This window comes from Zea mays, chromosome 3, assembly GCF_902167145.1.
Source record: "Zea mays cultivar B73 chromosome 3, Zm-B73-REFERENCE-NAM-5.0, whole genome shotgun sequence".
NCBI lineage: Eukaryota > Viridiplantae > Streptophyta > Magnoliopsida > Poales > Poaceae > Zea > Zea mays.
The window spans coordinates 49,557,148-49,579,769 of NC_050098.1; the positions used below are offsets into that span (position 1 = coordinate 49,557,148).

The 22,622-nt window shown below is 49.1% G+C and overlaps 1 protein-coding gene across 1 annotated transcript; it reads left to right on the plus strand.

Annotated features, from left to right (window-relative positions):
- The first annotated feature begins 1,622 nt into the window (after positions 1-1,622).
- On the plus strand, positions 1,623-2,346 carry LOC100285273 (hydrophobic protein LTI6B). Its single transcript, NM_001158368.2, has 2 exons — positions 1,623-1,875; positions 2,025-2,346. The coding sequence occupies exons 1-2, from the start codon at positions 1,789-1,791 to the stop codon at positions 2,109-2,111; spliced, it is 174 nt and encodes a 57-aa protein (NP_001151840.1). The 5' UTR covers positions 1,623-1,788; the 3' UTR covers positions 2,112-2,346.
- Positions 2,347-22,622: the final 20,276 nt, after the last annotated feature.

Consider the following 22,622-nt stretch of genomic DNA (forward strand, 5'->3'; position numbering starts at 1 on the left):
TCTTGCGAGGACTAAGGGGGAGCGATACCCTTGCACGGGTGCTCCAACGATGACTAGGGAAGAGTGTCGACTCTTCGATACCTCGACAAAAAATTGGAGGAGTCTTCTCAACCTTGCTTTACATTCCGCATTTAATTTAAGCATTTTATTTTGTTCAACTGTTTAGCAAGTAGATGAAGTAATGTCTTAGGATTGTTGTCTTTCTAGTAGTATTCTCTTATTGCTAGTAGTTGGGTGAAGTTGGGCTCTAGCTTAGGGTTTAAGTATTTGCTTAGGGTTTAATTGTTGCTGCATTTTTAGAAAAGCCCAATTCACCCCCCTCTTGGGCATTTTGATGCTTTCACATGCTATATAAAAAAAGGAAAAACACGCATATCTAACAATCTAGACCTTATTATAAGGGGTCTCTCCTTTAGTCAATCACTTACTTATTTCACCACTCTAATTTACAAGATCTCCGATCACATATAACAATTTTCCATTATGGAACGACTTTTCAAGTGTGTCTTAAACTCATTTTCTCGATGCACCTTCTATCACATTACGTGTCAAACCCTTTATAAACTGATCTACCAGATTCTTAGACGTATGGATATAGTTCAACACTATTACTCTAGAGTTGTCTCGGATTTCTAACAGATTTTAACTATATTTTCACATGTCTTATAGATTTCATGTCACCCTCAGGACTATTCGCTTTGATTATCGCTGTTTGATTATCACAGTTCATGGATATAGCCGATATTGGTTTTTCAACTATCGATAAACCCATAAGAGTTTATAAAGCCACTCAGCCTCAACTATGGCAGTGTTTAATGTTGGATTACTCGTTCATCATTGTTCATCTCGTTAAGATGGATCTACTTGTAAGACTTCTATGGAATCGTGCCAACTTCAAGTGAGAACACATATCAACTATTGTTGTAAATCTCATAGCATCATATATCCATTTTGCATCACAATAACCCTCAAGTGCCCTCGTATACTCAGTATAGTGAATGACGTAGCTCATAGTCCCTTTTAGATAGCGTAGTACCCTCTCAAGGCCATTGCCAATGATTATCCCCAGATTATAAACAAATTGGCTGAATTTGCTCAGAGCAAAAGAGATGCTAGCTCTCATTGCACTAGCCAAATACACAAGAGACCCAATGGTTTGAGAGTATCTCAATGGATACTGTGATATTTCGCAATTTTTCCTTAACAACACATGTGGGGTCTTAATGAGTTGGGACAGACATGCCGTCACTATATCCAATGACTCAACACCTTTTCCATGTAATAGGATCACACAAGAGTAGCATCACAATTTTCTCCTTCTGTTAACAGTTTTATATTAAAAATAACAGTAGACTCTCCTAAATCTTCGTTTCAAAGTTACTAGACACTTCCCTAGTTACGTTAATAATTTTCTAAAAATAAATATATCATCCACGTAAAAGCACAAGGTAAACCCTCTAAATACCAAATTTTAGAGTAAATAGTTTTATTTATTAACTAGATTTTAATTCATGTACTGTGGAAGAATCCAACCAACTAAAACGACGAATGTTTTCGACAGCAACAGGAAAAAAAGAAGAAGAAAACAATACTTAAACGCTCGGTGTCGCATTGCATCATCCGTCGTTACGTTTCCCACTAGGAGCCCTCGCCCGCCTGAGCTGTTTCTGCAGAGTCATAAATCCCACCCACCCCCAGTGTGTGCACCGATCAGTCAATGAGTCAACCAGCGTGAACAAACAGGAGACGCATCCAGCCTCCAGCAGAGGGCTCCAGAGATCCAGCAAGATGAAGGAGGGCACGGCGAACTGTGTGGACATCCTCATCGCCATCATCCTGCCCCCACTCGGCGTCTTCCTCAAGTTCGGCTGCAAGGTATACGTGCACTGCTTCTCTAATTGATTCTCCATCTAGGATCTAGCACCTCATCGAAACCAAAAAAAAAATCAGTTACTACTACTATGTTATTACGTCCACAGCAATCAAGTTGGCTTGCTCGCTAAAAGCACTCCATCGATTCGCAGGTCGAGTTCTGGCTCTGCCTCTTGCTCACCTTCCTCGCCTATCTTCCGGGGATCATCTACGCGATCTACGCCATCACCAAGGACTAGCTAGCGCGGTTCCAGTTGGGTGAGAGCTGCAGGCTCCTCCTCTTCTCAGCTGTGAAGCTACTACTACTAGTCTACTACCGATTGGTGAACCTGAACCTGTCGCTTCGTTCGTGTCCTTCGATCGCTCTCTGGTTACATTGGTCGTGGATCTTGTTATTACCGATTTATTTATCATACAGTAAGGGGTGTATGGGAACAAAGTTTTTCTACAGTATTGAAGCAATACTGTAATATTGAGCAATACTATGGTATTATATACTTTGAGGTGTTTGACAACTCATCTGAAATCTCTGTATACAAAACTGTAGTATTCTAAATACTACACTTCTTTTGCAGTTTTAGAAACTTTGATCTCAGCCAAAGTTTTTCTCTGTAAAGAGAGCGCCAGCTGGGTCCCGCTCTGGCTGATTGGTCTCAACCAAAGTTTTTGCCAAACACCTTGATGTATTGGATACTGTTGTATTCGAAAACTGAAGCAATATAAACTGTAGTAGTGTCATGACTAAAGTATACTTTAGTATTTGAAAAACTGTAGTTTGAAAAAACTGTGTTCCTAAAAAGGGCCTAACTTGTAACATGCGCTGTTCTGTATTTATTCAGTGGTCCGCGTAAAATCTGCCTCAAACCTGTGCTATAGTGTGATGCATGTGTCTGGAAGGTGCTGTTTGGTTCAAAAAATGTAACGCAAATGGTAATGGTAATGGTTTCGTCTCGATTACTGACGGTAACAAATTTGAATAGGCTGGTATCAAATTATAGTGTGGTATCTGATTACGGTTGGACTAAAACAAACATGATTTAACGTTATCCGTTACCCATTACGTTACAAATATGTGAACTAAACGACACCTCGGTTCTTGGTTGTTGGGAGTTGAGACTTGGGGGGGGCCAGTCGCTTGGTGTTGGCGTGAAGGTTGAGCGTTTCAGCGCATGTCACAGCCGGCGGCCTCCAGTATTCTACGGCTGCTGGCACTAGTGGTAGTACCATCAGATCGCGTGCTGGTTGGTCTGTCTGGTTGAAATGCATTGTGTGTCATGTCCCTGTTATATCAGGTACCGGTCCGGCGGTCCTCCTCCTCTCTTATCTGTTCAGCGCTTTACCGGAACGTCACGCCAATTTTGTATAGACTTTAGTTATTACGAAGAAACACACCGGTTTGTTCTAATAAAAACGCACCCAATTATAAAATTAAGCAAATAAAATTACATAATTCATAAAACATAAGCAAAAAAATACATAATAATGAAGCTAAAAATTACATAATTCATGATCGAAGACCAAAAAGCAAGCATTCTGTGCTCCGGACGGTGTGCACGGTACATGTAAGATTTATACTGGTTCGGACAGAACGTCCCTACATCCAGTCCTCGACGGCTCGCGCTACTGGCACTTTTGTTGATCAATGCTCGTAGTAGGGGTTATAAGCGAGCAAGAGAGGGAGGAGAGGCTCCCAAGTCTCTTGTGCCGAGGTGGAGCTAAGGGCTACACAGCTAGAGTCCTAACTAAGTCTTGGCTTTGCAACGGGGCTCCGGTCTCCAAGTCTTCATCGATGCCTCCTTCATCCTTTCGTCTGCCCGTCCGTCTAGTACTCTCCTCGTCGCCCCCTCCCCCGTCTGATGGCTGACCTCCTCCTTTTATAGGCCAAGGAGGGGTCGGCCATCGATGGCTTCCTTAAGAAGGAGTCCTCGGGCGATGGTAAAACCGAGCGTTTTATGGATCGTCTGATCATTTCGTATTCTTTATGGCGGATAGTGTGGTGCTGGGCGCCATTATTCAAGGTACGCCGACCCTCAGCCTTCATAACCTGGGTCTCAGCGCGACTTGTCTCGTTGTGCCCTGCAAGCGGCCTGCGCACTCAGGCCTAGCCCTGATAGGTCATGAGCGCGCCGCAGGCCGGGGGACGTGCGGGCCATTAATGCGCCATAGTTCGAGGGGTTCGTAGGTCATGAGCGCATTGCAGGCCGAGTGGCTCGTATGTCATGAGTGGGAGGCGGACTGACGCCTCTACCACGGCTCGACGCCAAGCATAGTTAATGCGACTGGTCACTTACGGTGGGTCAGCCTCAGGCGGGGCGAGGGATCCACTCGAGTGGTTTTCCTTCGGTTCGCTTGGCCCCTGTCTAGCTCCGCCACATCCGACCCTAGGATTGGTGCCTCAGGGTTCGGCTAGGAGCGGATGCTTCCAGGACAGACGTTTCCTTCCTCCTCCTACTAACCCATGGGCCCTAGTTGCTAGAGGCTTCTTCCCAGCGCCCTCGCTGACCGATGAGCCCTAGAGACCGGGGATCTTATCCCCGATATTAGCCTTAGAGCCCCCTAGGGGAGAGTGTCTCCCCTTGGGGCTGATGAAGGGTCGGGTGACGTTTGCCCTTCCGCCCTTTGCGTGACTGTGGTACTTATGCCCCTATGTCGGTGTTTTGGGTCCGACCGCACACCCGGGGTTGCCCCTCAAGGTGTTTTTAGGAGTAGGACGATGTTGCCGACTGTAGCTCGATGGTTCATGCTGGGCGCACGAGAAACTGTGAACAATGATGTACAAGTTCGGGCCGCTTAGAGATGCGTAACACCCTACGTCCTGGCGGGAATGCTTTATGTGGTGGATTACAAGGGAATTCTCTAGTATAAAGAACGTAGAGAGTCGAGGTGGATGGCGGAGTAGTGAGATCGATCGTTCTGAAGGGGTGCCCCCTAGGCCTTATATATTCGACCGTGGGGCAATACATGCAGATATGATAACAACGCGCACCTAAGAAATAGTGAACCGATTGAGTCTATCTTCCTATAGTTCTGCCGACTCATCCTCGCTTGGTTCCGTTGTTCGGGGCTCCAGCGCGGGAAAGTCGGGTCTTTGTTGTGGTTACTTGCTCGACGTCGTTGGGCCGTCTGGGCTTGCACCGATCCGGCCTTGTGTCGATCTGCTTCACTGGTCATTCCTCCCCAGGCCCACGAAGGGATGACCTTACGATTTATTGGGCCCTTGGGCCTTTCGTGAGGTCTTTTATCCTTCCAGTGGACCCGGGGGATATCTGTCCCCCACAAGCCCCCGATCTTTGGGTTGATTTTGAAATAATCGGCCCAAAGATCCTAGGTCCAGCTTGCGGTCTTTGTTTATGATACGAAAGGTTTTCCGGGTAATCTGGTATAAACGATTTCTTACTGTCTCCTTCTGCTTTTATCACTCGAAAACTGGTGTTCTGTCTCAAACTCGCGCTTTGGAGGTCAGCATTTCGTACTGTAGGACCTTGAACTTCATTGGGTGCACCAGAGGTGCACCCAATGGGTGTAGCCCCCAAGCTTCGAGTGGATTTTTGAAAATAATCCATTCGAAGGTCTTCATTTCGTGCCCTTTTGCTGAGAATCATCCTCTCTTTTTCCGAATGCCTTAGAGGTCAGCGTGTATTTTGTCTTTGAGGCTGAGTCCATGATCTGCCCGTATCTTGCTAGGTGGTGCAATTTATTCGATCTGCAACTGATTGGACGTTCGATGGACGTCCCCTGGCTAGTCTTCATGTCGCTTCTGTCGGTCAGACTTGTACTTCACCGGCTATATTTGGCTTTCCTTTGATCCTTACTGATATCTCACTTTTGTCTTGAGGTATTCATTGCATGCCCTGCACGGATGTGACAGTTTTGAAAAATATACTGATAATTCCTGGGCGTCCCCCCAATGGGTGTGGGCAAGGGACGGCTTGGTACGCTGAGTGTTTTAGCAGACTGCTTCTAAGTGGTAATTTGATGTGACCGCGGGTGTAATCATATCGCCCGCGCAGTTGACTAGAGTCCCAATGGGTGTTGCGTTGCGTGAAGCGGCGTCAGCCGCCTGACGTATCTTCAGACAGTTTGAAGTGTAAATTGAATTTTTGCGACTGTTCAGTGACCGTGGTAGGAGGTGAGCGGTTGCCTTCTTCTTCTATAAATAGTGCCTTTGTCTCTCCGGTTTTTTCCACATCTCTTGCTGCTTGTTTTACTCTCCTCTTCTTCTCCTCACTGCCACCATGGGTAAAAGTAAGAAGGGTAGCGGTTCTTCTCCTCGCTCTGGTGACAAACGCAAACGTGAGCCGACTCCTCCTTCAGAGGACTTCGGCGATTCAGAGTACTCGGAGGAGGAGTTCTCCTCCGAGTCCGAGGGATCCCCGGCTCATGTCTCTCCCCCGGCGTCGTCTGATGATTCAGACGACTCCCAAGGGATTGCCGCGGAGGTCTGGACCTACATCCGGGCCGTCGAGCGCTCCGGGCTCGAAGGCTCGGATGAGTCGGAGTACTCCTCGGATGAGGAGGACTCCTCGGACTCGTTCGAGGAGGGCAGCGGCGGCGATGGTGGTGATGGCGGCGACGACGGGGGCGACGGTGATGGCGGCGGTGACAGCGGCAGGGGCGGCGACGGCGGTAGCAAGGGCGACCACGGCAGCGGCAGCAAGGGCAGGAACAAGACCAGTGGCTAGATGCCACTGGTTTTTTAGATGTTAGTATAAATTAGAAATAGTATAATGAAATAATGTTGTAGTAGTTAGTAGTATAGAGTAGTGAAGTGTAATGTAGTAGTAGGGAGGTCATCAACTCATAATGAATTGGTTTGTAAGTTTGGTAGCTTCCCTTTATAATGAAAAGTGATTTCACTCCACTTCTGCATGTGTCATGCCGCTTTCTCGTTGTACGCCAATCAGTGCACGAGGAGTATCTGTGATCATCAAATCGCCTTTCTGACTGCCTTATTTGTAATGATGGTGCTTCGGTGGTCCCGGCCGAGTCATCCGAAATCCCCTCGTTGCTTTAGGAATGACGGCCGAGTTACGGTGGGTCATTTCGGTGTTTTAGATGTAATCAGCCGAGTGATTAATGGCAGCATCGGCGTTTTAGAGGTAACAGCCGAGTGACTGACGGTGGCGTCGGCATTTTTTAGAGGTAACAGCCGAGTGATTAATGGCAACATCGACGTTTTAGAGGTAACAGCCGAGTGACTGACGGTGGCGTCGGCGTTTTAGAGGTAACAGCCGAGTTAGAACGGGCCGTGTCGGCCGTTTTGGAAATAACGACCGAGCGATGACATGACACGACAGCGTTTTTAGAAATAACCGCTGGGTGATGACTGGACGCTTTTTCGAAACGGTATCTGGCCGGAAAAAACCCCATATGTACTGCATCGTTGCGCGCTTCCGCTTTCTGTGCCCTAATTCTTGCTTTTCTGCATCCAAGCTTTCCTTGCGCTCGCGCGATACTGCCTCCGTCCTGCTCGCCAGCGAGATTGAGATGGCGCCCAAGCGGAAAGCATCAAGTTCATCTGCTGCTGTCATTCCTCCCATCGATCCCAACAGGAAGTTGCCTTTCGCAGGTAACCATATGTCAGTTGTTTCTGAGTCTGATCTTCTCCACCTCATGTCCATCGGGGTTCTTCCTTCGAAGGAGCTCTGTTCTTGGCGGGTTTGCCATGGGGTCACTGTTCCAACAGAGGACACCCACGAATCCGTCGTATATGTTCCTTTTCTTCTCCGCGGTCTTGCCCTTCCTGTTTCCCCCTTTTTTCGCGACCTCCTTGATTTCTATCATTTGAACCTGACCCATCTGAACCCTAATTCCATTCTGCAAATCTCCATCTTTGTTCATTTATGTGAGGCTTTTCTTGGCATCCTGCCGCACTTTGGGCTGTGGAAATATTTGTATCACTGTCGGCCTGGGATGGCCGGAGGACAGCATCAGCTGGTGGGGGCGCGAGCTTAGAAATGCGCCGCGGAAGGAAAACTGATTATCTCGATATCCCCATCAAAGATAGCATTAAAGGATGGCGCTTGGAGTGATTTATTGTTGAGAATCACGGAAATTCTCTCCCCCCACGGTCAGGGAGACAGCCGGACGTTCGCACTCCGAGCTGGACTGAATCCCCCACAGACCAGGATGTGGTTGAGGCAGGAGTTCTGCTAGCTGAAGTTGGATTATTGAAAGAGAGGGGTCTGACTGCAGAAGATGTGGTTGCTGACTTTGTCTTCAAGAACATTCAGCCATTGAAGGACAGGGCATACCCGACCTACCTGTACCGAGGTCTAGCTGACTCCACCCGGGTCACCAATAGAAGAATTCCTGCTGTGGACTTGGTGAGCCGGCTTGAAATGATACTTAGGGGCAAGGTGTCAAATGTTGGTGCCCCTGTTGCCTACTCGGCTTGGAACTTGCCTCCTTCCAAGGCCTTTACCCATTTCGTGTCAAGTCCTCCTGCTGGCGATGGCGGTTTGGGCCTTAGAGTGCGACCCTCTGCCGAAGAAGTTAGTGCTTTGGTTGCTTCGCTTGAAGAAATTCCTGATGATGAACGGTAGGTTCATTTTGAGGTGCCTTTGGATCCCAGTGATGCAGAGATAAGTGCCATGCTTTATATGTTAGCCGAGGATTCTTCTGATGCCGCTCCTGCTGGGACATCGGTGGTGGCGCCTCTCCCGGAAGCTGGTAAAGCCTTGGATATTCAGAGGCCTGTCAGTGTTCGCCCGAAGCGCCCTTGCCGAGCCAATCAACTTGATTCTCCTGCTGATGAGCAGAAAAAGAAAAAGAGACGTCTTCGGCGAGTATCTAGCTTGGATCGGGATGCTGGTCCTTCGACTCCTGCTGTTGAGGAAGTGCCCGTGCCTGAACTTACCGATGCTGACCCCAATGGGTGTGATCCATCTGACGCTGACCCCAATGGGTGTGCTGTCTGTGTTGCTGATGAAAATGAGGAGGAGGAAGAAGATGAGATCCCTCTGACTCGGAAGAACAGTCGGTGATACGTAGCCAGTGGGGAAAGTAGTGGAGTTCCTTCTCCTGCTCTGTCTGCCCTCATTGGTCTACAAGAATTGTCTCTGGCGAACTTTGATCAGACTCTTGAAGATATGGTTCCAGAGGATCTGTTATCAGAGCCCGGCGGATGGTGACGCGATGGATGTTTGTGCTGATGCATTCGACGCCGGGTTGGGGTCATCCCGGGCAGCGTCCCGCGCCTCATCGACCTTGGAGCGCGGTCTTGAGGGTCAGGAAACTGACTTGGATTGTCCTGCTCCCATGGAAGTGATTGAGGGACCTTCAGCCTTAGAGGTGGCTGCTGCAGAGAACTTGGCCCTCAAGGATGGTGTTGACACTTACCCAGCCCCCGAGGGTGTTGCCGGGGATGATTCGGCTCGGGTGGGAAGCGCAAGCTGCAACCCAGCCCCGAGGGTATTGCCGGAGATGATCTGGCTCAAATGGGTAGCGCAAACTATGACCCAGCCCCCGAGGGTGTCCGAGCGGGTCTCCCTCTTGTACTTCCATGAATGTTCACGTAGGGTCTCCTCCACACTCTAGTTGCATGGTGGTAGCCCAAGCCTTTGGTCAAGGAGTCGCTTTAGAGGTTAGCGTACCTGACGACAAAGTTTTGGGCTCTACTGATGACACTGAATTGGTTCCCGCTGGTTCATTGCAAGTTGCTCCGGGTGACGATCCTACACCAAGCCATCAATTGATCTCTCACGATTTGGGAGTCCTCTCATTCTTCTCCAACCTCCAGGTACTATGGTCTATTCTAGTTTGACTTTTACACCGGATGAACTGCTATCATTATACTCATCTGCTCTCAATATCAGGCATTGGTGGATGGGATGGCTAGTCAGCTGAAGTTGCAGGGTGCTTCTGTTCCAGAAAGAGCTTCGTCTCTGGCACATTGGAATCCGATGCTGCTTCAACAACGTGTTTCTGACTTAGAGGCGGTGAATGCTGGTTAGTGCTTTTCTGCTTCCTTTCGTCTATCTTATTAAACTGCTTCTTAATCTAAACTTTTTGCTTGACTGTTTCTCGCTAGATATGGCTCGGCAGTTTTCTGTTCTTGAAGAGAAACATTCTCAAAATCAGGCTGAACTGGTCCGGTGGTGCTCTGATTTTGAGGAAAAGTATTCCCAAAGCCAGGCTGAGCTGGCCCAGGTTTCTGCTGCTCTGAACGATGCCAACGTGCTGAACTCTACTCTCCGCGCTCAGCTTGATTCTGAAAAGGTGACCTGAAAGCCCGGGCTTTGTTTTGCTATGTTCTTATTGCTTGCTCGATGTTTGAAGAAGCTAATTCTTGTTTGCAGAAAGAAAAATGTGCCCTTGTTGCTTCTCGTGATAATCTTTACAAGCTATATCGTGACTCCAGCAACTCGTTGACCACTCTGGAGAGGAGTCATCGCTTCACCATGGAGGAGTTAGACAATCATCGCTGTAAGCTGCAGGAATCTTTGGATGATGTGATTCATCTCAGGCAGTCGATATCGGCTAAAGATGTTGTCATCAAGGAATTGCGTGCTTCCAAGAAGTCCATCACCTAGGAGCTAGAAACCGCTCAGTTGGCTGTCAAGGTTGCTGAAGAGACTTTCGCTACTCTGAGAGCCCAGCGTGACAGAGCCATGGATAAAGCCATTCGCGTGGGGCGGATCTTGATGAGGAGACCCGGTGTGATTGTTCTCGACGACATAAGGGCTGACGTGAACGCTGCTCCTGATTCCTCAAGTCGCCCTTCTTCATCGGTTGCTCCTGAGAAGAATGTTGCAAAGTAAAAAACATTTCGTGCTTTGAGCGCGCGGTTATCGTGCTCGGATATTTTGTTAGAGGACACCTGTTTGATATTTGAATGCTACTGTTATTTTTGTAATTCAGCAGTATCTAAATTTGCAGAAGTAAAATGCTGCGTGATGATTTCAAGACTTCTTTATGGGACATAGAGGTCGCCCCTATATGAGTAATCGTAAGCATGTGGAACCGTCTTAAGTCGTTGCTGACTTAAACCGATTGCTTTTGTTAATAGGGCATAGTAGTCACCCCGAGTTAAGTAAGCGCGAGCATGTTGCACCGTCTTAAGTCGTTGCCGACTTAAGCCGATTGCCCCGTTAGCAGGGCATAGTGGTCACCCCGAGTTAAGTAAGCGCGAGCATGTTGCACCGTCTTAAGTCGTTGCCGACTTAAGCCGATTGCTCCGTTAGCAGGGCATAGTGGTCACCCCGAGTTAAGTAAGCGCGAGCATGTTGCACCGTCTTAAGTCGTTGCCGACTTAAGCCGATTGCCCCGTTAGCAGGGCATAGTGGTCACCCCGAGTTAAGTAAGCGCGAGCATGTTGCACCGTCTTAAGTCGTTGCCGACTTAAGCCGATTGCCCCGTTAGCAGGGCATAGTGGTCACCCCGAGTTAAGTAAGCGCGAGCATGTTGCACCGTCTTAAGTCGTTGCCAACTTAAGCCGATTGCTCCGTTAGCAGGGCATAGTGGTCACCCCGAGTTAAGTGAACGCGAGCATGTTGCACCGTCTTAAGTCGTTGCCGACTTAAGCCGATTGCTCCGTTAGCAGGGCATAGTGGTCACCCCGAGTTAAGTAAGAATGCAGGTCGACCATGAACAATATGGGTATTCTTGAGGTCTCTTTATTGATGATATATTTCTAGTTTACAGAGTACATTGTCATTCCGATAGCTTTTGAAATACATCTAGGGGTAAAACTTCCTGAGGTGTTCTATGTTCCATGAGTTCCCAATTTCCGTGCCATCCATCTGAGTGAGACGATATGATCCCGGCTGAGTGACTTCTGCTACTATGAATGGTCCTTCCCATAGAGGTGACAACTTATGCTGTCCCTCCCTCGTTAGAATTCGGCGGAGGACGAGATCTCCCACTGCGAAGGATCGATGTCGCATGGCCTTGTCGTGGTAACGTCTCAAAGTTTGCTGGTACCGTGCTGATTGAATTACTGTGTTTAGCCGTTCTTCTTCGAGTATATCAACATCCTCCAGCCTAGTAGCCTCGGCTTCTGCTATGCTTTCAAAGACCAACCTTGGCGCCCCAAACTTGAGGTCAGCAGGTAGTACTGCCTCTGACTCGTAGACCATGAAGAAAGGAGTATTTCCATGCAGGGCTCGACTAGGTTGAGTTCTTAGGCTCCAAACGACGTAGGGCAACTCCCTTATCCACTTTCCTGCAAACTTTTCATTTTTATCGAAGACTTTTTTCCTGAGTGCCTCCAATATCATCCCGTTAGCACGTTCAACCTGCCCATTGGCTCTTGGGTGTGCCACCGAAGCGTATTTGATCTGAATGCTTTTTTGCTCGCAGAAATCAAAGAATTCTGAACTTGTGAAGTTGGATCCTAGGTCAGTTATGATACTATTTGGTATTCCGAATCTGAATATTATGTCTTGTATGAATTCCACGGCCTTAGCTGAGGTTAAAGAAGCAATGGGTTTGAACTCTATCCATTTAGTGAATTTGTCAATTGCTACCAGTATATGAGTGTATCCTCCTTGAGCTTTCTTGAAAGGTCCAATCATATCCAGTCCCCAGCATGCGAACGACCAAGTTACTGGTATGGTCTGCAGTTGCTGTGCTGGTAGATGTTGTTGCTTTGACAAGTACTGGCAGGCTTCACACCTCTGAACTAACTCGGCTGCATCACTTTTTGCTGTTGGCCAGTAGAATCCCGACCTGAAGACCTTCCCAACTAGTGTTTTGGATGCTGCGTGTATTCCACACTGCCCAGCATGGACCTCATCTAGAAGTTGCTTCCCAGTGAATGAGAGAATGCATTTCATGAGGATGCCCGATGCACCCCTTCTGTATAGTGTTTCCCCAATGAGTGTGTAGTGAGCTGACTGTCTAGCGATGCGCTCGGCTGCATTTTTGTCATCTGGTTCCTCTTCATTCTTTATATATCTGATGATCGGCCTTCTCCAGTCATCAGAATCTGACTCTGGTTGGCTCACGGTATTACATTCTTCTGCCTGATCCAGGGAGATGCTTGGGTGTGCTATTTCTTGTACAAAGACTCCAGGTGGGACCTGAGTTCGACTGGATCCTAGCTTGGACAATACATCAGCTATCGTGTTTCGATCTCTTTCTACATGGTGAAATTCCAGACCCTCAAATTTATCTTCTAGTTTCCAGACGGCGGTGCAGTACTTTCCCATTGAATCGCTCGAGCAGTCCCATTCTTTGTTTATCTGGCTTATGACTACCAGAGAATCTCCGTATACCATCAGTCTCTTGATGCCCAGTGATATAGCAATGTTCAGTCCATGAATCAGAGCTTCATATTCGGCTGCATTATTAGAGGCCGGAAATAACAACTGGAGAGCATATCTGAGGTGCTCGCCCCTAGGTGCGGTAAAGAGGATCCCCACGCCTGCTCCTTGCAGCTTTAACAAGCCGTCAAAATACATTAGCCATACCTCTGCAGTTTCTGGGTTATCTGGTACTTGTTGTTCAGTCCATTCTGATACGAAATCAACCAATGCTTGAGTTTTGATGGCAGTGCGAGGTCGAAATTCAATGTCATGAGATCCTAGCTCGCAGGCCCACTTGGCTATTCTGTCAATGGCTTCTTTGTTATGAAGAATATCCCCTATCGGAAAACCAGTGACTACTATGACTTTGTGGTCGTCAAAGTAGTGACGTAGTTTGCGTGCAGTTAGAAGTACTGCATATAATAGCTTCTGAACTTGAGGATATTTTTTCTTCGAGGGACCCAGAACCTCACTGATGAAATAAACAGGATGTTGCACAGGGTAGGCATGTCCTTCTTCTGCTCGCTCGACTACCAACGCGATGCTCACCACGTGAGTCATGCAAGAGATATATAGCAGCAAATCTTCAGCTAGTTGAGTCGATGTGGCCCGTCGTGGCGGTTTCAGCACTGGTGGTGTTGTCAAGAACTTTTTTAATGCGTCTAGGGCTTCCTGTGCTTCTGAAGTCCACTGAAACTTATCCACCTTCTTGAGTAGCTTATAAAATGGTAAGCCTTTTTCTCTCAGCCTGGATATGAATCTGCTTAGGGCAGCCATACATCCGGTAAGTCTTTGAACTTTCTTTTGTGATCGCGGTGCCTCCATTTTCATGATAGCTTCGATCTTCTCTGGATTAGCTTCAATTCCCCGATGGCTAACAATAAACCCGAGTAACTTTCCTGCTGGTACCCCGAAGACGCATTTTTCGGGATTAAGCTTCCATCGATATCACCGTAGACTGTTGAAAACCAGCTGTAGATCTTCAATGAAATTTTCTGAATTTTCTGTTTTGATTACCACATCGTCCACATAAGCTTCCACACGCTTGCCCCAGTGATCGGCTAAGCATGTTTGAATGGCTCTCTGATAAGTCTCTCTAGCGTTTTTGAGGCCGAACGGCATGGAAGTATAGCAGAAAGCACCGAATGGAGTGATGAACGCTGTTTTTTCCTCATCTTCTTTTGCCAGGCTAATCTGATGATACCCGGAATAGCAATCCAAGAAAGACAGCACAGAGCATCCAGCGGTGGAATCTACCACCTGATCTATCCTAGGGAGCCCGAAGGGATCCTTTGGACATTGTTTGTTGAGATCCGTATAGTCGACGCACATGCGCCAATCCACTTTATTCTTTTTGAGTACAAGAAACAGGGTTGGCTAGCCACTCGGGATGTAACACCTCTCTAATAAACCCAGCCGCGACCAAGCGAGCCAGCTCAGCGCGGATGGCCTCTCTCTTGTCGGGCGTGAAACGACGTAGTTTTTGCCGAATCGGCCTCGCCTGGGGATAGACCTTCAGTTTGTGCTCGGCCAGTTCTCTCGGGACTCCCGGCATATCCGCAGGTTGCCATGCGAATACGTCTCGGTTATCTTGCAGGAACTGGACGAGCGCGCCTACCTATTTGTCATCCAGGCTGGAGCTGATGATGGCAGTCTTGCGTTCGTCAGCGAACCCGAGGTTGATCCTTTTGGTTTCTTCAGTCGGCCGCATAGAGGTCGTGGCTTGTGCTTCATTTGCGGGTACCGTGAGGTCTTCCTCAGGCTTAGAGTTTGCCTGTACAGAAGAAATCGCCGATGGTTTGGTGGTGAGGGCCGCCTGGATGGCTACTCGAAAACATTATGCGGCGCCTTGGAAGTCAGCGCGCACAGTTATGATTCCTTGCGGTCCTCGCATCTTCAATATCATGTACGTGTAATGTGGAATGGCCATGAATTTTGCCAATCCCGGTCTCCCGATGATAGTGTTGTACCCGCAGTCGAAGTTCGCCACTTTGAACCTTAGGAACTCGGTTCTGTAGTTCTCCGGAGTTCCGAAGGTGACTGGCATGTAGATGTGGCCCAGCGGGTATTCTCCTTCAGTCGGCACAATGCTGAAAAAAGGAGTATCTGACTCGTGGAGCTCTTTGAGGTGAACTCCCAAGCCTTGGAGTGTCCGGGGGAAGGTGACGTTGATGCTGCTCCCCCCGTCCACTAATACCTTCTTCACCCTGCTCTCTCAGATCACCGGATCGACGAGGAGCGGGTATTTGCCCGGGTGGTCGAAGTTGAGCCATTGATCTGCCTGAGTGAAGGTGATCGGGTGCTCCGACCATCGGTACGGAGCGGGAGGACCGGTGGTCGCCACCAATATTTGGCGATCGTCGAGCTTTTGCTGTCTTCTGTTCTCCTGCGATCCGTGTCCGCCGAAGATGACGTTGACCTCTCCGTCGACGCGCGGGAAGGCTCCGCCTCCTCCCTCCTCCTGTTGTTGAGGTTGTCGCGGTTCTCCTGGTCCTCCCCGCGGCGGAGGAGGAGGTAGAGGTTGGAAGGGTCGGCCATGTCCGACGGAGTGCTTGAAGTCTCTGCAATTCCGAAGGGTGTGGCGCATGTCCTTGTGGTACGGGCACCGGGCGTCGAGGATGTCGTCCAGCGTGCGTTCGCCCCCACGAGGTACTCCTCGGGCGCGAGAGGCGGGTGGTCCGGCGGCGTGAACTTCTTCGCATGGCCTCTTCTCCCAGCGTTTGTCGGGTTGCTGGTTCGTATCGCGTCGTGGTGCTGCCGGCGCAGGCTTCACTCCTTCAATGAGGTCCTGAGCTCGCTCGTCGGCGGTGATGTAGAGGTCTGCTTCCCGGAACAGTTGCTCGGAGGTAGTCGGTGCTTTCTGTAATATGGCCCGGACGAAGGCCAAGTCGTTGGATCCTCTGTAGAAATCCTCGATCACGGCCGCCTCCGTGACCTCGGGGATACGATTTATCATGGTCTGGAACCTTTTGAGGTACGACCGGAGAGTTTCGTCCCCCCGGCGCTTGATGGACTTGAGGTCCCATGGTTGCGCTGGTTTGTCGGAGAGGGACTGAAAGTTGGCGGTGAAGCGTCGACTGAAGTCGCTCCAGTCGTCGATGCAGTGTCGGGGTAGATGTCGCAGCCATTGCAGCGCGTCTTGCCCGAGGACAATGGGCAAGTATGCGGTCATTATGTCCTCGGACGCCCCAGCAGCTCGAGCAGCGGTGGTGTAGACGGCCAGCCAGCCTCCTGAATCCTGCTTAGGTTCATATTTGTCGACATTGGATACCTTGAAGTTAGGGGGCCATTGAATGGCCCTAAGGCGTGGAGTAAGTGCAGACACTCCACATGTGTCTTCCTGTTGTCGGGGATGATGTATGTCCCGGGGAGGGGAGTGGTTTTCGTGGCGCCTCGACCGTCCCCGGGTGGTTCCGCCAGTCGAGGCTGTCGCCGACTCGGTTCTGGTGGCCTGACTCTGAGCCGGGATGCTGTGGTCCCTGTCGTACTCTCCTGGCGACAGATCTCGTTCTCATGTCGTCGTTCACGCGAGGCATTGATGGAGCTCCGCGCGTCCCGACGACTGTTGATGGCGTGTCGTAGGTCGTTCGGCGGGTGAGCGAGAGGTAGAAGATGGTTGGCGGCTTGAGTGAACAGTCGTCGATAGCCCTCGGCGTCGGGAGTCCGAGGGAGCCCATCAGCTATCTGAGCCAGTACTCCTCCGACTTCACTCGGCGTGTTCATGTCTCGGGCGAAGTCGGGGTTCAGGTTGCGCCCGAAGAGTGGATTTTCCCGACGTTGCCTTGCCCCCTGCTCGGCTTGTTCCTGAGCTCGTCGGCGATCACGCCGTCGAGAATTCCTTCGTTCCCTGAAGACACGTTCCTCTGGAGTCTCTCATATTTCTGAGACCTCGTCTCGCGAAACAGGCTGCTCTGGGTCCCGCTCTCCGGCCTCGTGATGTCGCCGGATATTTCGGCGTCGGTTCCTCCGTCGGCGGGATTCCCACTGAGGAGGTTCCTCTCCGGGTGCAGTTGGCTCGTCGTCTGAGACGGGAGGCGACTCCACTCTCCCGATGAAGAGGACGTCGGGTAGAAGGGTGCGGCTGTCGTGGTGATCTTCTTTCCGTTCTCCTTTGAGGGCGGAGGCACGGAAAGAACAACTTGCTTCCTCCCGGTTTTATTTGTTTCTTTCTTCCTTGCGATTTGTGTCCATTCTTTTGTCGGGGAGGTAGACTGTGGAGTTCTCCGGGTCAGCGGGCCCTCGGCCCTTGGCTTGCTGAAGGCGACCTTTTTTCGGAGCGTTGGAGGTTGCGCTTTTTCCTGTCTTACTCCGATATTTTCGGAGGTTGCTGGAGGAGATTTCTTCCTTGGCGGATCTGCAATGCGATGTAGAGTTCCTTCCTCATCGGCTACGGACGAGATAGTTCCGAAGCAGAACACGGATCCGGGGCGAAGGGTGATCTTGCGCTGGAAGGTGACGGCCATTGAGCTAGCTTAGATCGGCGACACACCCCCTACCTGGCGCGCCAGCTGTCGGTGTTTTGGGTCCGACCGCACACCCGAGGTTGCCCCTCAAGGTGTTTTTAGGAGTAGGACGATGTTGCCGACTGTAGCTCGATGGTTCATGCTGGGCGCACGAGAAACTGTGAACAATGATGTACAGGTTCGGGCCGTGTAGAGATGCGTAACACCCTACGTCCTGGCGGGAATGCTTTATGTGGTGGATTACAAGGGAATTCTCTAGTATAAAGAACGTAGAGAGTCGAGGTGGATGGCGGAGTAGTGAGATCGATCGTTCTGAAGGGGTGCCCCCTAGGCCTTATATATTCAACCTTGGGGCAATACATGCAGATATGATAACAATGCGCACCTAAGAAATAGTGAACCGATTGAGTCTATCTTCCTATAGTTCTGCCGACTCATCCTCGCTTGGTTCCGTTGTACGGGGCTCCAGCGCGGGAAAGTCGGGTCTCTGTTGTGGTTACTTGCTCGACGTCGTTGGGCCGTCTGGGCTTGCACCGATCCGGCCTTGTGTCGATCTGCTTCACTGGTCATTCCTCCCCAGGCCCACGAAGGGATGACCTTATGATTTATTGGGCCCTTGGGCCTTTCGTGAGGTCTTTTATCCTTCCAGTGGACCCAGGGGATATCTGTCCCCCACACCCTAGGACTCCGACGGTAATCGATGCAACTCGCTATCTCTTGGGGTGGAGTCGGGCGCCTTTGTGCTTTTATAAGTTTGGGCGGACATCCGCTCGTTGGTCACTCTCGAGCCCTTTTCTCTTTGGTTCCCTCTTTGAACGGATCTTGCAGTTGGGTCGGTCGACGGATTACGAGTCGGTGGGATGTCACGCCACGTGGGTCAGGAGCTGAGGTAAGTTTTTTGTCTGAGTGCCTCTGTTCCCTTTTCTAAGGTGAGTCTGGTACTTCCCTCCCCTCCTCTTTTGTCACAGGGATGCCCCCATCGATCAAGAGGTTGCGTCTCCCTCCATTGGGTCGACATGGCCGAGCCCTTTGTCCCCTCTCCCTCGGGAGTTGTAAGAGAGTCGCGACATCTTTCGCGCGGCGCAAGAGAGGCTGTCGAAGCCGAGGCCGAGAAGCTTCACGTAAAGCTCTCTAAAACCGATGGTCGCGTCGTCAGTAACACAGTTGCCCTCCATCTACTCTCTTGCTTTCTCGCTCCTTCCCTTACCCCGTTTGTTTCTTCTGGTAGCCTTGGGAGCCAAGCAAGATAAGTTGTGCCACAGCCTGGGTTAGCTTTTGGATTACATCGGAGCCTACGGTGCTTCCTTGGTAGAGTGCCTAGACAATGCCCATGTCGTGTTTGGAACATTATTGATTTCGGCGTTCACCGGGGGCCTCAGTAGCGCTACTCATGGGGGAGCTCTACTTTGGTTGCAGTCTCCGGGACATATTCGTCCCTCCTTCGTCTCTTTTGGATGAATGGCTCGAAGACATGCTAGAGGGTTTTGATGAGGTGGCCATTTGTGTCGTGCTTAGGGTGTCAGCACATGACGTCATGCGCAGCGCGTGCCGATCGCGATGTAACGCACCTTGGTGTCATTTTCCCAAAGAAATAATAAAGTAATCTTTGCTCTCTGGGTTTTCATGTCGTAGGGTCCTAGGGTCTTTTCATTGCAAGTTTTATCGAGTGCTACCTCTTTAAAAAGCAAGAGGAGGAAGGAGCGTGAGTGACTTCGTTCGCTTTTTAGTCCTTGTGGGCTTCCTTATTAGCCAAGGTCTCCCTTCGCCCATGGATCGGGCGGACCCCCTAGGGGAGGTCGTCTAGGGGAAATGGTATGACTGCCCACCCTTATCTCAAGGTTTTTGTTATCCCTTTTCCTTTCCCTGGTTATTTGTTGGATTCATTTAGGGTGGCGGTTGCCACTTTCGAGGCACGTAGGCGCCGTGGTCTTATGCCCCAGCCGCCCACCTTGCCAATCCCTTTGGGGCGGTCGGTGGACGACCTCTAGAGGGACTTGGGCATGGCTCGTGCATCTTTGGAGGTAGCTAATGCCAAAGTTTGATGTCTTCGGTCGTAGCTAGCGACTCTTAACGATTTAGGGACAAGTAGGCTTTCATGGTTCGGTCTATGGGCTCTCGATTGCTTGGACTCCTGATCATCTGCATACCCCTTGTAGAGCTAGAGCTTGAAGCGCTGAGCTTTTACCTGTGCGCGGACCAGGCCACAAGATTTGTTGTATTCCTCACAACATAAAGAAGCTAGCAACACAGTAGTATCTTAGGCATTTTTTGTGAATCATTCTTGGACATAAATAGCATTATAGTTCTCATCATCGCTATCTAGAATGTGCTACGCATTTTGTACTATGTCCCAAATACTAGGATGAAGAGAAAATATATGACTACGCATTTTGTGGACCCACCAAGAATAATCCTCCCTATCAAAGTGAGGAGGCTTGCAAAGAGAAATAGAGAGCAAATGCACATTGGAATTGTACAGAATGCGAGAATAATTAAAAAAAGTTTTTGAGTAATTGTGTTTAACTGTCTTTTTGGAGGAGGAGTTGTTGTCCTTGTGCGAAGAGGAGTCGTTGTCGTAGTAGAATAATCCTCCTCTTTCCCTCCTTCTTGTTTGATCCCGAGTCGATTGGTGCATCGTCCTTTTGATCATGGTTGACGGGGATCTCCTTCTTCTCGTCGGTCATCTTGCCCTTCCCTTTAGAGTCGTTGCTTGCCATCTCTTTGGGTTGTTATACCCAATGGAAGAGATTGGCCCCGATACCAATTGAGAGCACATAGAGAGGGTTAATAGGTGATTCTACAAAAATGACTTAAAACAACACAAACTTGATCTAAAAATGAATTTAGTGTAAACTAAAACCAAGTTTGAGTAGAGAAGAGAGAAAAAGTCCTCTTTACTTGATTGCTCTTTCAAGATGTGAAATATACTAAGAGCAATATTACAAGTGAAGTTGAGAACTTAGGAAGAGAGAAAACCGCAAGAAAGTAAAATACAAGTGAGACAAGTGATTTTTATCCTATGGTTCGGTAAAGCCTACATCCACGTTGTGGTGTGCTCCTTTGAACAATGGTTGCACTCAACCCTTCTCAAGTGATCACATAGCTCAAACTTGAATGGCACAGTTCTTCCTTATATCAAGAGTTCCTGTTCGCAAGGAATCTCCACAAGTTGGAGTCTCGTGTAGCCTTCCAAGAAAATCAATCTTACAAATTAGAGTAAGGGAGGGAGAAAGTACACACACAAGAGTAAATCACACCAACACACACAAGAGACATGATCACAAGTGCACAATGTCATAAAGACACAAGAACATCTCAGAAATGTCACTCTGATCTCTTTAAACCACTAGAACGCTATGTTGTAGAGTGTCAGAGTGTTGGTGTGCTCTTGGAGTACTTGGGTACTTAATGGAGGTGCCTCGGGGTCCTTTATATAGGCCAAGAGGGCCTAGGAGCCATGGGCTCCTTCCTTAGAAAGTTGTTGATCTGGGCTGTCTACTGGCGCACTGGACCGGTCTGGTGCACCACCAGACCGGGTCCATGTGCCCTCAGTCTAGGATCTGTTGGCACCTTTTCTTAGCTAGGTGGCACCGTACCGGGTTCGTGTGCCACCGGACAGTCCGTTGGCGTCAGCTAGCCATTGGTCACCGGGCGATGTCTGAGGTAACCGTTGGAGAAGCGATCCGGTGCACAACGTACCGATACTGTTCACGGTTTGATGAATTTTATAATAAAATTCCTGAGACCGAGCAGTACGGCCAGGTCACACGGGCTTGGTCCGGTGCAACCCAAACCGGACCAAGTTTGGTTCTTTTGAGCCTATCTCCTCCAAACCTTTTTGTCTTTCTTTGAGGGCTTCTCTACTACTAAGACAAACATAATTAGCATGTAATTCAATTGACTAAATGTGGAGAACTTACCTCCTCCATAGTTTCACCAGTTTTTTCAACATGGCCAAGTAATTCAATTGACTAATTGTGGAGAACTTACCTCCTCCATAGTTTCACCAGTTTTTTCAACATGGCCAAGTAATTCAATTGACTAATTGTGGAGAACTTACCTCCTCCATAGTTTCACTAGTTTTTTCAACAAGGCCAAAAACAAGTCCAAAAAGCACTTTTCTTGCAGAAAATGAGTTTGTAGCCAAACCAAAGTGCTAGAAATATAGTATAGGGTATGTACAACTTATTCAAACATTTAAACCTCATGTTTATGTTGTTTTACCCAAAGTTGCACTTTTGGCCTCTAGATTTGCTCATTTGGACTTAGTGTCTTCATTTTGCCTTTTTCTTGAACCTATGCTCACACTCACATCAAGGTAGTTAGTCCAATGTGGTGTGTTGGACACTTAATCACCAAAACAGATAAAAATGACTCTATGACACATTTCCCTTTCAATTACTTTGTCGATAACGGGTTGAACATGGCGACAACACCGCGGTGGGACAGATCAGGCGATAGTGAGGTAGGCAGCATCTAATGAATATAATATCAACAATAGACCTGCGTAGACCACACTTGTGTGTGAGGTCGGAGGAGACATGCTGAGGTACTACGACAAGAGGGTCACACTGGGGTGGCACATGTCGGCGTGCTGTGGGAGGGTGCCGCATGGCGGAGCGGCACGGGAACCCGTGGTAGTGGTGGCGTGAAAATCGCGACTGTGGGGCAGGCGGGGATGGAGATGGCGCAGGTGGACACAACAATGGCGATGTGCGGTCGAGCGCCACGACCATGGGAGAGCTGTGTGCAGCGAGGGTGAGATAGGGATGTCGGGGGCAGGGGCGTGTGTGTGCGTGCATGCATGTGGCACGACGCCTACCTTGGTGATGGAGTACTGATAGACGATGAAAATTAACTAACTTATGTTAGCTATTGATACTGATAGGACTGGTAGAATCCACTAGCAGAGGAGTGGCAGATGAAAATTAGTTATGAAGTGTTTGGTTTTAGGAACTAATTTAAAGATTAAAATAGATTAAAATGGAAGGACTAAAAATTAGTCTCTAAAAACCAAATATCCCGTTAATTTTCTTGG